This window comes from Ictidomys tridecemlineatus, chromosome 9 (genome assembly GCF_052094955.1).
Source record: "Ictidomys tridecemlineatus isolate mIctTri1 chromosome 9, mIctTri1.hap1, whole genome shotgun sequence".
NCBI lineage: Eukaryota > Metazoa > Chordata > Mammalia > Rodentia > Sciuridae > Ictidomys > Ictidomys tridecemlineatus.
In genome coordinates this window covers 108,136,175-108,149,106 of record NC_135485.1, presented here as the reverse complement: position 1 = coordinate 108,149,106, position 12,932 = coordinate 108,136,175, and the positions used below count along the sequence as shown (strand labels likewise).

The window sequence follows — 12,932 nt, the reverse complement described above, 5'->3', positions numbered from 1 at the left end:
TAGAATATTATGAAATGTGAGTTTACTCTTTGCATTCTTGTGTGACCATTTAGTATAGGATCCACTGTACATCATGTAAATAGATTAACTCTGAGGCTTAATTACAATCAAATTTATCTTTTTCTTTTTAAAAAATACTTCAAAAAAGTCTTTGTACTGTATAATGCATGAAACCAAGACATATAACATCAGGGTCTTTTACTCTAAATGATGCTAAGATTCATCAGTAATTCCAATGAGACCGGCTGACCCCTCCGTTGTAATGTTCCCCAATGAAATCTGATCTGTTTCATTCATTGTCTTTTTAAGTCCAATATCAATCTTTATTATGGAAATAAACAGCCATCTTTAATAGGGAAAACAGAATAACTGGCCCTTTGGAAGGCTATGTTACCTAGCCTACAAGTTAACTTTGGCTTCTTAGTCAGCCAGATCTCCAACGCATCATAAACATGGCTTAAGACAGAGAAGCAATGATGTGGAATGAAGTGGAAGTGATGTGGATGAAGTGATGTGGATGAAGAGGAAGATGGCACTCAAGGACTCCTTTCATAGTATCTGTTTGAAGGCTTCCTCTGGGATCTTGCCCTCAGTCTGGAGCATAATGAAGACTGACAGCTCTAGTATAGTTCCACTTGTCCTCATGGCACTTCTGAGACCATTCAAGTTTCATCACAGACCATGTCGAAAAAACCTGCCTGGGAGAGCGCAGGCATGGAGGTGGAGCACAGTGTAGGCACTGGGGTGGAGAAAGAGCTCTAGGTCTCCTCAGGGCTGGCATTCCTCCCAATCAGCTCATCATTAATGATACATATACTGGGATGGCTGATAAGGATAACAAGGAAGGTCCGGGTGAAGGCATGGACACGTCCTTGAGGATTTCCTTCTGCTCCCTTGAACACCTTATTCACAGAGAAGCAGAGCATTATTTCCATCTAGAACCACATATCTACCAGAAGGCAACTGAAGTCATGCTCCGTTTTGGCCACACACTGCGGTAATCCACAATGTCTTGTTTTGTGTTTCAGCAGCTGTCTCTGCATGTTGGAATCCTTGGGCTTCTTCATATTTCAACTATATTTGAAGTACCTGCACAGGCTATTTGGGGCTGGGTCCGTGAGGTTGAAGGGAATGGTCAGAGAAATGCAGGCCTCGTCATGGTAAGCGCTAAGCAGACCCTATGGATCTCCATAGTCATAGATCAAGTAATACTTCCTATAGGAATTACAGAACTAGATTCTTTAAGGTCGCAGACCCTTTATAGCTTTCTGTGCAGGATTTTATTAGCTTGGGAGCATCAGGGTATGCTGATATAATTGTATGGATAACTCCTGGCCATCCAGGTGTGACAACTTGGGAAAACAATCCTGGATGGCACTGACTACATATGCAGACTGGTCTGGGAAGGCACTGCACAAAGGGTTCCCTTTTAGCACAGCTTCAGCCCTTTCAGCTTATCCAACTCCTTGGAGGTCCTCAGCTCATTTTTGGAAAGGTTCAGGATCTTGACTTTGAGGGTCTTCTCTATAAAGTCAGACAGGCTATCCAACCGGTAGAGTTTATTGTTTTCCAAGTTCAATGACAACTGCTCAGGGAAATCCTTTCAATGACCTTCAGGGTAGCAAACATGCAGTTTCTTCAATTCAGGATAATGAATTGAAGTCTGAGTCAAAATAGAGATTCTAGAGGCTGAGAACTTGCTAGGAGATATCATATCATTTGCTTATAGACAGCTTTAGCTGCTCCACTTGTTCTGGCATGAACTTATTCTCATGGATTCAGGCACAGATGACTTTCAGTTATCCTCATCACAAATCTTGTAGCTGATATCCTTCAATGCAGAAGCAGTTTTAATATCCTGGAGAAAGCACCGGGTCTGATTTCTGATGTAATGGGAATCAACCGGGGTGAAGGGAACATTGAGTGGCTCTGGAATGTATTCATTGGCCATGCCTTGTCATACTTTCTCCCATATGGAATTGTGACCTTGAACCAGTTCCACATGGCTTTTCCTTGTGTATCCTCTTTTCTCTCTCTTCCGGATTTGTATCTTTCCACATGGTAATATGGATTTGTTCTTTATTATACCATTTCCCTCTCTTCTTGTTACTGTGAGTGACTTGAGTGGGTCACATTTTGATCGCCCTCCTGGAGTTTTGAAGGAAGCAGTTCATATCCAGAACGCTCATAATGAAGATTCCTTCTGCCAAGATTACCCTAGGAAGATTTCCCATCTTTCCTTCTTCCTTGAACAGCACTGCTATCATCACTGTTTTCTGAAACTTCATTTCTGTTTGTCCCACATTTCTCCAATGTTTGATCACATTTTTGTTGATGTTGTCTCAAGGTTTTGCAGAATAACCGTGGAAGTGCTGACTACCAGGCATTGTCTGAAGAGGGTCGCATGGTGGAGAGATCTGAGCTACCTCAGGGATCAGTGTCAATCAGCAAATGTTTTCATTTAAAAATGGCAAAATGTTTATTTTTCTAAATGTTTTATTTCTTCTACCTTTATTATATTAATTATTTTAAACGACATTTTCATCAAGTCAGGCCCTTTGAGTACTCTGAAATACAGTTCAGATAGGAATTATAGAATAAATGTTTAATTCTTAAGCATAACTGATAAGACTATGCCCAATAGTGAAAAACAACATTTCTTTGTTATTTGTTTGTTAATGTGTGTGACCTCATCAGGACACTGGTTAAAATCCATCATGACTTGGAAATTCTTATTTAAAATAACCCATAAGATAATGCATTTCAAATTAATATTCAATTTTTGCACCTCTTGAATAATATACAATAATTATTCATTAAAAGCTGAGAATTCCCAGACCCATTGGATACATACTTTGCTGTGGCCGAGCAGAGCAAAATTTAATGTAAGGTGTCTGCAATGACTACAGGCCTCAACACCCTGGGTAAAATTCTTGGATTGACTTGAATTAGTACCTTTAGATATAATGAACAAACTAAATTTGGCTGTTTCATTTGCCTGTTGCATTGTTTATTCTTTATTCTGAGGCAATCTTGAAGTTACAGAAAGGTTGAACATATAGTGCAAATACCCTTTAACCAAACCATTAACCTGCCCCTTTATCCTTGAATACTTTAGTGACTATTCCCTAAAAATGAGACATTCTCTTAAATAACCAGTTATAACCAACAAAATCAGGAAATCAATTTTATCATTTATTTCGAGGACACTATACAACTTTGACAATTGTTCCAATTATATTCTTTATTAGCAAAGGACCCTGTTTAGAATCAGGCATCAGATTTATCATGTTTCCTTAGTCTTCTCTAGCTGGGAATCCTGAGGTTTTGTTTGCCTTTTATAATCCTGACACTTTGAACGATGATAAACTAGTTATTTTCTAGAATGTTTCTGAGTTTGAACTGGGTTAATGTTTTATCTTGACTAATCAAGGAAAAGGGCAGGCATCTTTGACAGGAATATCAGGCTGTGTCCTCTGCAATCTAATAAGTGGCACATAAATTCATTTTGTCTAATAGCTGGTGATGTTAACTTTGATCATTTGATTAAGTGGATATTTGTCACATTCTTCCATTGAGTGTCAATCTTCTTTCATTTGTAATCAATATGTATTTTGTAACCAAAACATATTTATCAAAACTTCATTGTATTTATTTATTCTATTTATATTAATAAGATTCCTTTATTTCAAATGGGAAAAAATCTGTCATTATTGTTATTTATTTTGGTATCTACATGATCCTGTATCTTGTCGGTGGAAAGGACTTCAAGCACGCTTTCGTGGTCTTCTGACACGTCTCCATCATCCTTTAAGCACTTCATATTTCTGACATAGTAAGATATTTCAGGCGCATCTTGTGCTTTTTTTTTTTTTTTCTCTTCCAATTCTGGACTCAATCCATTTTTGAAAAAGCCATGATTCCTTTGGGTCAAGAATTTTGTTTGGAAACTGAAATCTTGGAATTAGACCTGCTCATTGTTGATGTCAAGCTCTGAGAATGAAGAGGACATCTATAGGTACACACTTATGCACACACCACATTTATGTGTTTGTACCTATGTAGTAAAATCATAATTTCATATCAAAATCTCCAATTTTAATCCAACTCTACAGTTTCTTCCCTTCTCTGATAGTGAGTAACCAATTCTCATTATCCTCAGATATTTACTTTTTTTCAAAAACTCTTTTGTAGTAACTAATGGCTGCCCCCACACAAAGAACCCCTCAGGCTGTGCTGCTGTTGCTACCATCCAGCCCCCTTGGATGCTCACTCTACTTGCATCCCTTTTCACAATCTGCCTTAGGGCTTACATTACTCAGATTCTGATATTATGCACAGGGTCCTTCTCCATCTCAGATGCTTAGCTTCCTCAGCTCCACCTGACAGAAGAGAAGGAAGAGAAAAGGAGGAGGTGAGGCGGACAGCTCCCTAATTATTTTAAGGGCAAAATAAATGCATGTCACCACAAACTGTGGAAACTCCTACAGTCCCACTCATCACAGGGGCACTCTAAATTACTCACCTAGAAATTGAGATTGGCTTCAAAAAAGAAATAATGCTAATTAACTATGAAGCTGCCAATTAGGATCAGTATTCTATGTATTCAGTAAATATTGGGCTGAAACCCATAAATCCGAGCTCAAAGGAAAATGAATATTTTGCAGTTACACAGTCATTTAATGTACAGATAGAAAGTTTGGAAGATGAAAGTTCAAGGAACATTTGAACATCCCACACCTTTGGTAGTGATAGTGTATGAAAGAATTTCAGCAGTGCCTTTCAGCAGATCCAGTCGATGAAAGTCAGTGTATGAGTATAAAATGCAATACAGATGACTTGGTATTTCTGGGCTCTAACTGTTACACTGCCATACATACACAAATAATGACTAATCATTTTTTCCAAAAGTTTAACTTTGGCACCTACAGCTACTAGAAATTATTTTTAAGTGGCATATTTTACATATTAACATTAATTGTGGTAAGAGCACCATTCCTTGATTTCAATACTACCCAGTCCACTCATTCACTCAAATATTGGAGAATTTTGTCTCCAAAAAATACACATAATGACTTTTTATTATTATTCTCATATATGGTTTTCAACTAGGTTTAGGCTTCTTGGTTTAGCTGGGTTTTATTTAACATATTTATTTCAACAAAGCTTAAACACTCAAAAAGTCCAGCTGCGACTTTTCTGGTTCTTTAGGTCAGAAGGCCTGGACGGTTTCTGCACGCCAGCAAATGGACGAGGATGAGTAAAAAACAGACGAACATGTATTAAGCATCATTTACACACTCTGTTCTCTTTCCACACTTATGATAGATACACAGATATAGATATATCTTATGATATATATATAACCAATCCAACACTACAGTTTGGAATATATATGTATCACCAATTCAATCCAGTAGTAGAAATGCTTCGTCTAAGGAGTTCTAGATGGCAGATGGGGATCAAGTCCTTGTGAATTCTGGAGACAACACCTCTCAGTTGCCTCTGAACCCAGCAATAACCGGTTCCAGGATACTCTGCTGGCTCTCCTTTTCACTACCTTTCCGGGAGGAAGAAACTGCTTGCGGGACGACAGCCACCTCAAAAGTCAAAAGCCCCAGTAGCACCAACGGGTTGCAACCCACTCCAGCGCCCCAAGGTCGCTGCAGGAAGCGCCTGGAGCTGGGGCGCGCAGGACGCAAGTAACAACGTGCCCGAGCCCTGGAGCTTCTGATTGGCTCTTTGCTGTGACTAGACCCGGCAGAAGCTAAAGTGGTGACAGGAGAGTGCTCACCTGGGAGTTGGCGTCCCAGCCTCGCCAAGGACCTCCCGGGTTTTTGCGCTAGGGGAATACACACCCTAACTAAACTAAACGCGGGGAGAAGTGGGTTAGGCTGTAGTTTCTGGGTAATTGCAGAAGCCACGAGCTGTAGTAAAGCCAGGGCTCCCGAGGTAGATTACTTTGGTTCCGTAGTTTGAAAGTGTTCAGAATTGCAGGAAAGGCGGGCACCTTTGTTTTTAATTTGGGCACTCTCTTTGGGCTCTGGTAAGGAGTCCTGCTGTGTGTGTGCGTGTGTGTAAACTCTAGGCATAATACTGTGCATACGATATCCCTGCCCTAAAATTATACTCCGCAGAGAGTTTTCTGAAGAACATAATCCTAACTGGACGCAAGGATGCTGAGGAACCGGCTCGGAGAGCATTGAAGGAGTGGAATTTGGTGCACCCTAACTGTACACAGCTTTACTTTTCATTAAGAAAAAGATTGCATAACAAAGACGAACTAGCTCTGGAGCAAGACACGAAAAGACGTAGTAAAATTAAGAAACGTTCCGAGACATTAATGTCTTCTCCTTCTTTTAGTCTAAGTAATTTTAATAGTTTTCCATCTATGAGCACACAAATGAGATATTTATACACAAATTTTATACATACACATACCATATTATATATGAGAGATTAAAAATGTTTGGGCGATAGGAGTTGTGATCCTAGCTCGGAGGCAGCGCAGGACCGGCCAGCTCTCAGCTGTGAGTGCCCTCCCGGCGCCAGGCGCGTCCAACCTCGCTCCGAGCCGCCCGCGGCGGCGCACGTCTGACCTAGGACATCTGGGGCACCAGCTGAAAGCCAGGTCCGCACCAGCTCACGCACTCCGCCGTTTGGGCGGTGACACACGGGAGAGTCGAATTACAGGCCCGCAGTCAGCAAATGAATGTCAGCAACTTAAAAGAGGGAAGAAGGGGGAAAAGAGAAAGAAAGAAATGAGCGGGCGCCCAAGTTCTCTGCACACTGGAACTTTTCTCTGGGTGTAAAAACTCTTTGATTGGCTGCTCGCACGCGCCTGCCCGCGCCCTTCATTGGCTGAGCAGACACGCGACTGGCGCGAGGAGGGGGTTGGGAGAGGAGCGGGGGGAGACACACTGGCGCGTGCCGCTTTTTAAAGGGGCGCAGCGCCTTCAGCAACCGGAGAAGCTTCGTTGCACGCGACCTGGTGTGTGATCTCCGAGTGAGTGGGGGAGGGTCGAAGAGAAGGAAAAATAATAAGACGTTGCAGAAGAGACCCAGGCAGGGTTTTGGGGGGTTTTGTTATTGTTTTTGGTTTTGGTTGAACTGGGTTACCAGTGCCGCCTCCGAAACTGCACCTCCCCGAGCCTTTGCAGTGCAATGTCCCGCCTGCTACATGCTGAAGAGTGGGCTGAAGTGAAGGAGTTGGGAGACCACCATCGCCATCCTCAGCCGCACCACCTCGCGCAACCGCCGCCACAGCCACCTGCCACCCTTCAGGCGAGAGAGCATCCAGTCTACCCGGCGGAGCTGTCCCTCCTGGACAGCACAGACCCACGCGCCTGGCTGGCTCCCACTTTGCAGGGCATCTGTACGGCACGCGCCGCCCAGTATTTGCTGCATTCTCCTGAGCTGGGTGCCTCGGAGGCCGCTGCGCCCCAAGACGAGGCGGACGGCCGGGGGGATCTGGTAAGGAGAAGCACCAGCGACGGCAACGTCAGCAAAAGTCCAGGACCGGTGAAAGTGCGGGAACAGTTGTGCAAGCTGAAAGGAGGGGTGGTGGTGGATGAGTTGGGCTGCAGCCGCCAGAGAGCCCCTTCCAGCAAACAGGTGAATGGAGTGCAGAAGCAAAGACGGTTGGCGGCCAACGCCAGGGAGCGGCGCAGGATGCACGGGCTGAACCATGCCTTTGACCAGCTGCGCAATGTTATCCCGTCGTTCAACAACGACAAGAAGCTATCCAAATATGAGACCCTGCAGATGGCCCAGATCTACATCAACGCCCTGTCGGAGCTGCTACAAACCCCCAGCGGCGGGGAGCAGCCATCGCCGCCGCCAGCTTCCTGCAAAAGTGACCACCACCACCTTCGTGCTGCAGCCTCCTACGAAGGCGGTTCGGGCACAGCCACAGCATCTGGGGCTCAACCAGCTTCTGGAGGGGGCCAGCGACCGACCCCACCCGGGAATTGTCGGACACGCTTTTCTGCCCCGGCCTCCGCGGGAGGTTACTCGGTGCAGCTAGACGCTTTGCACTTCTCGACTTTCGAGGACAGCGCCCTGACAGCGATGATGGCGCAAAAAAACTTGACGCCTTCGCTGCCTGGGGGCATCCTGCAGCCAGTGCAGGAGGATAGTAGCAAAACTTCCCCCCGGTCCCACAGAAGCGACGGGGAGTTTTCTCCCCATTCCCATTACAGTGACTCGGATGAGGCAAGTTAGAAAGGTGACAAAACCCTGAAAACGGAGACAGAAACAAAATTGCCCTTTCCCAGTGCGCGGGAAGCCCCGCGGTTAAATATCCCCGCACCCTTTAATTTTTGCTTTGCAATGGTCGTTGTTTAGCAACGACTTGGCTTCAGATGGCAGCTACATTTGATGGTTTGCAAAAGCCGCCGCTATTCCAAACTTCCTATGGCTCATATTGTTTGATGAAAGCTTGCTGTTAAAGCTTTGCCCGTCCTTCCACCTTCTGCTTTCCCCTGTAGGTAGATATGGTATAATTATATGTACCCAGATGTGGCATCATTATTATAGTCCCTTCTGCCAACACGCTGCTAAAACGTCGCATCTTTTCTGTCACTGGTTTGGGTTTAATTTATTTTATGCCCTGGGCGTCCATTCCTGTGTGTTGCGCGCACTCGTGTGGGAGAGTTAAGTCTTCTGAAGTTGTTTCCCCAAATGCATTATGAATCGCAAAGTCAATGCTTCCAAAGTGAATAACTTTTGACTATGGAATTGTTAGAAAATGGGGACCTTTGCGGGTTTATATATTGTATAAACATACCCAGTATGTGCATCCGATCGCCAGAACGTTGGCGTCCTTTAGGAAACTTGGCGCACGCACTTTATCAGTCGCTGCTATTGCGGCTCCAGGAGAAATTCAACTGCCAATTGCAGACCAGTTTTTTTTTTTTTTAAACACGGCCACTTATAATCTTTAAGCTCTTTGCAAATGTTTGTTTAAAAAAATGAAAATAAAAACATATCTAGTAGTGTCAAAAGCATTTGGTCAATTTTATTTTGCTTTGTTATTGTTAGAAAACTTATTTATTATTGAGTGTTTGCTACCATTTCTACTTATCTTGATTCATTTTTTACATTTTCTACTCGAGATAATTTTATTTTAATTTAGTAAAGCCAACTGCCATTGTTTTATGTATTTACATTTGCAAATGATAACAATAAACTTGAAAAGGAACTTTTATTTGTCACTTACTTATTCCATCCCATTATACTACTGAAAATGATTTCTAAATAGCCTGGAAGACTTTAAGGAAGTAGTCTATCAAATCCAAATTTATAGGACCTAATATTTTAAAAGAAAAATGTTGCAAATTTAGTGCCTTTGGGTAGCATCTATACATAGAAAAGCACTTGAGTCAATAATTTAAATTGTGGGATAAAACTCTCCAAATTTGCAGCAATTTTCCCTTTTGAATAGCCAGAATTTCCAGTCTTACTCCTAGTGTTAATCGTATTTGTGAGGGGAGCTATAGTCTTTTAGGTCTTCTAGGATCTAGTTAGTAGTTAAATTTATCAGGGTTAGCTATTTTTACTTACAAAAATTAGATAAGCCCAAAACTTTTCAGGTAGGTCAAATACACAGCACCAGCTAACTCTCCCCCCTTTTCTCCCCCACCCTTCCTCCATACCCCCTTCTTTCCAGGGAGGGGGTTTCTAAGAAGGAAGGAGGATTAGGGAGGAGGAGAATAAGGGAAATTAGTGACCATTGATTCAAAAATTAGAAGTGTGCTGGTTGCTGTAGGAAATTATTAACTTCTGTTCAGTTTTTCTTTTCAAACAATTCTTCCAATAAAGAAACATTTAATGTTTTTCTTATTTTATCCTTCTGAATTGGTTTCTTTGCAGAATACATTCAACTACATTTAAGGTTAGTTGAAGAAACTTAAGGGTGTTACCACTGTCACCTCAAGTGTCCTCACTAAAAAAAAAAAATTCTATTTGAGATTTCAAGATCATAGATTCTAAAGATAATACTCTGGGTGTGTGTGCCTGTGCATGTGGGTGTGTGTTTAGAAAGTGGGATTTTAAAATATATATGTTTGGCAAACATAGGAGAACTAGGATATCACGACATTCCACTAGATAAACATCGCTGAACTTGAGAGGTTGGTTTTAAGCAAAATAATTTTTGTTGTGTGTTTTCACTGGGATTTTTAAAAATTGCAGGATATGAAAGGAAGGAAGGAGAAAGAAAAAAAGCTAGCAGAGGTGAGTTTGCAAGCTCCTGTATTCTCCTATCTCAGCACCTTTAGAAGGGGAGAGCACCACAAGAAAATTGACAGGCTCCAAAACCTGGGTTTGTAGAAAAAGTAATGCGCTAGGAAGTACAGGTTCTGGCCAACCATAGAGAACCGCGGAACTTTCAACTGACCACCTGAGTATCCTTGGCTTTCAGGTGAAGCGGATCAAGCAGAGCCAAGAGCCTCACAAGCTCTCTGGGCCAGGTGAACGCTAGCTGGTGACACTTTCCAGGGACAGAAACAATGCACCTGTCCTTTAGATAACCTTTTGCACCCACCGAGTATGCTGTGCTATGATAAGCATCAGGAATCTTTGGGCTGTTGAATAAATCAAGCGATTGCTTATAACACATTTCCATCTCACTCTCAATAAACAAGCCAAACAGGCATGGCTATAGAGCAACCTTGTAGAATGAGAAAACACATATTTTAATAGCTACTTTGTTTGGTGTGTTTTGCTGTATGTGTAGAGACAGAGAGAGAAGAGGACCTAAAATCTTCTACCTGTTAGTGGTAAGGACTGGAGGAAGAAAAAAATGTGACTGTTTTTCTCAAAGTAAACAATTGTATTTCATTTTTCAAAACCATTTATGCTCATTTTGTAGCAACCACAGAAGGAAAACATCTCATCAAAATCATTACTTTTAATCAATTCAGAAATTGCAAAACAGAGAGGACATCAGGAACATCTTCCTCCACACCTTTCATAAATGAGGAAATTTCTGCCCATAATTTGTTCTCAAATCACAAAGCCAGAAAGGGTCAATATCCAAAACTAAATCTTAGTATTCCTGTTCACCATATCGATGCTCCCACAGAACTTTTCTCTAAGAACATCAATGGACAGGAGCTACAGCTATCTAAATGCTCCAGTGGGGACTGTGTCATCATAAGCAAATATTTATACTTTTAAATGCTAGTGGAATTATATAGGGGATAACCCTGTCTTCACTTAAGGAAGTTCTTTATATTTCTTCTCAAGAGAAAAACAACCATATCAGACTGGAATTTCTATATCACACTGATTAAAGGCTTAACATGAATGCTTCTAACCCATCCACACATGAACAAAAAGTCAAACTACTTTGTGGTAAATTGAGTGCTCAAAGTTCAAATGAGAACTTTAACCTCTTTTCTTTCCTTTTATTTATTTTTTTTATGCTGGCATTTCTTTGAAAAAGATGTACAATCACATTTCCATTTTAAGGTTCTGTTATGGAGTTTGCATAACAAACGTTTGGCAGCTCGCTCTCTTACACTCCATTAACAAGCTGTAACATATAGCTGCAGGTTGCTATAATCTCATTAATATTTTGGAAACTTGAATATTGAGTATTTCTGAGCGCTCATTCCCCATATGCCAGACCACTCCTGCCATGCTGACTGGTTCCTTTCTCTCCATTATTAGCAATTAGCTTCTACCTTCCAAAGTCAGATCCAAGTATCCAAGATACTAGCAAAGGAATCAACTATGTGTGCAAGTTAAGCATGCTTAATATCACCCAAACAAACAAAGAGGCAGCATTTCTTAAAGTAATGAAGATAGATAAATCGGGTTAGTCCTTTGCCACACTGCTGGTGTTTTCTTGAATTTTCTATACTTTAAGTAGCTTGCTTTATATTCTGCCTTTGCCTTCCAAGCCATCACTGACTTATTTGTGGAGGGTTTTGGCTGGCCACACTTTTGGAAACTTATTTGATTTCACGGAGAGCTGACGGAAGATTATTTTTGGCAACTGGCAAGTTTAACACCTTCTTTATGGGATATTGCCAACTGGGGTCTAGACGGGAGAGAGGGGAGGGGAGAGAGAGAGAGAGAGAGAGAGAGAGAGAGAGAGAGAGAGAGAGAGAGAGAGAGACAGAGAGAGAGAGAGAGAGACAGAGAGAGAGACAGAGAGACAGAGAGACTAATTTCCTTAATCTTAACCAATGCAGGACCAATACTTTCATGAGGCCTTTCTATTGACTTTAGAAATTTAAACCTGAACCAAGCAAGCAGTCTTTTGTTAAAGCATATCTTGTAAAATTTCTCTCTTGTGTCCAGCTGAAAAGTTGAAGAAAAAGATTATCAACTTTATCCCACCTGCCCCAAACCCCAAAAAGAACAGGAAAGGGAAAGTAGAGGACCCACTTGTCAATGACAAACTTGTCAACTGCAATCTAGAAGGAAAGAAAAAAATATATATAACAGTTAAGTTCTGGTGAGAGTTAAATATGTCCGGTAGTAGCTGAAATATTTGCAATTATTTTGTAAGAGCGGGTGGGACCCCAGGCAGGGGAGATAAAATAGAGATGTGCGTTTTCCAACCACCGTGGCCCCTAGGCCAAGCAGAACCCACACACCATAGAAGTTTCCCGTCCTTTCTTCTAGGCCCCTAACAAGTAAAGGCCAAGGGAGTGGAGAACGGGTTAAATCCTGGGAAGCAGGGGAGAGGCAGGGGAGGAGAGAAGTCGGAGGAAGATAAAGAAAAGGACAGGAACCCAGAAGCGTGGGGGTAGTTTGCCGTAATGTGAGTGTTTCTTAATTAGAGAACGGTTGACAATAGAGGGGCTGGCAGAGGCTCCTGGCCGCGGTGCGGAGCGTCTGGAGCGGAGCACGCGCTGTCAGCTGGTGAGCGCACTCTCCTTTCAGGCAGCTCCCCGGGGAGCTGCGCGGCCACATTT

At 42.3% G+C, this 12,932-nt stretch overlaps 1 protein-coding gene and 1 pseudogene across 1 annotated transcript; one reads left to right on the top strand and one right to left on the bottom strand.

The window, feature by feature from the left end:
• Positions 1 to 411: 411 nt before the first annotated feature.
• On the bottom strand, positions 412 to 3,823 carry LOC101970863 (nuclear RNA export factor 2 pseudogene; annotated as a pseudogene).
• Positions 3,824 to 7,026: 3,203 nt separating this feature from the next.
• On the top strand, positions 7,027 to 8,995 carry Atoh1 (atonal bHLH transcription factor 1). Its single transcript, XM_005337552.3, has one exon. The coding sequence runs from the start codon at positions 7,165 to 7,167 to the stop codon at positions 8,221 to 8,223; it is 1,059 nt and encodes a 352-aa protein (XP_005337609.1). The 5' UTR covers positions 7,027 to 7,164; the 3' UTR covers positions 8,224 to 8,995.
• Positions 8,996 to 12,932: the final 3,937 nt, after the last annotated feature.

Excerpts from the sequence above, each read along its gene's own strand:
- Atoh1 (XM_005337552.3), top strand. The coding sequence starts at position 7,165 with ATGTCCCGCCTGCTACATGCTGAAGAGTGGGCTGAAGTGAAGGAGTTG.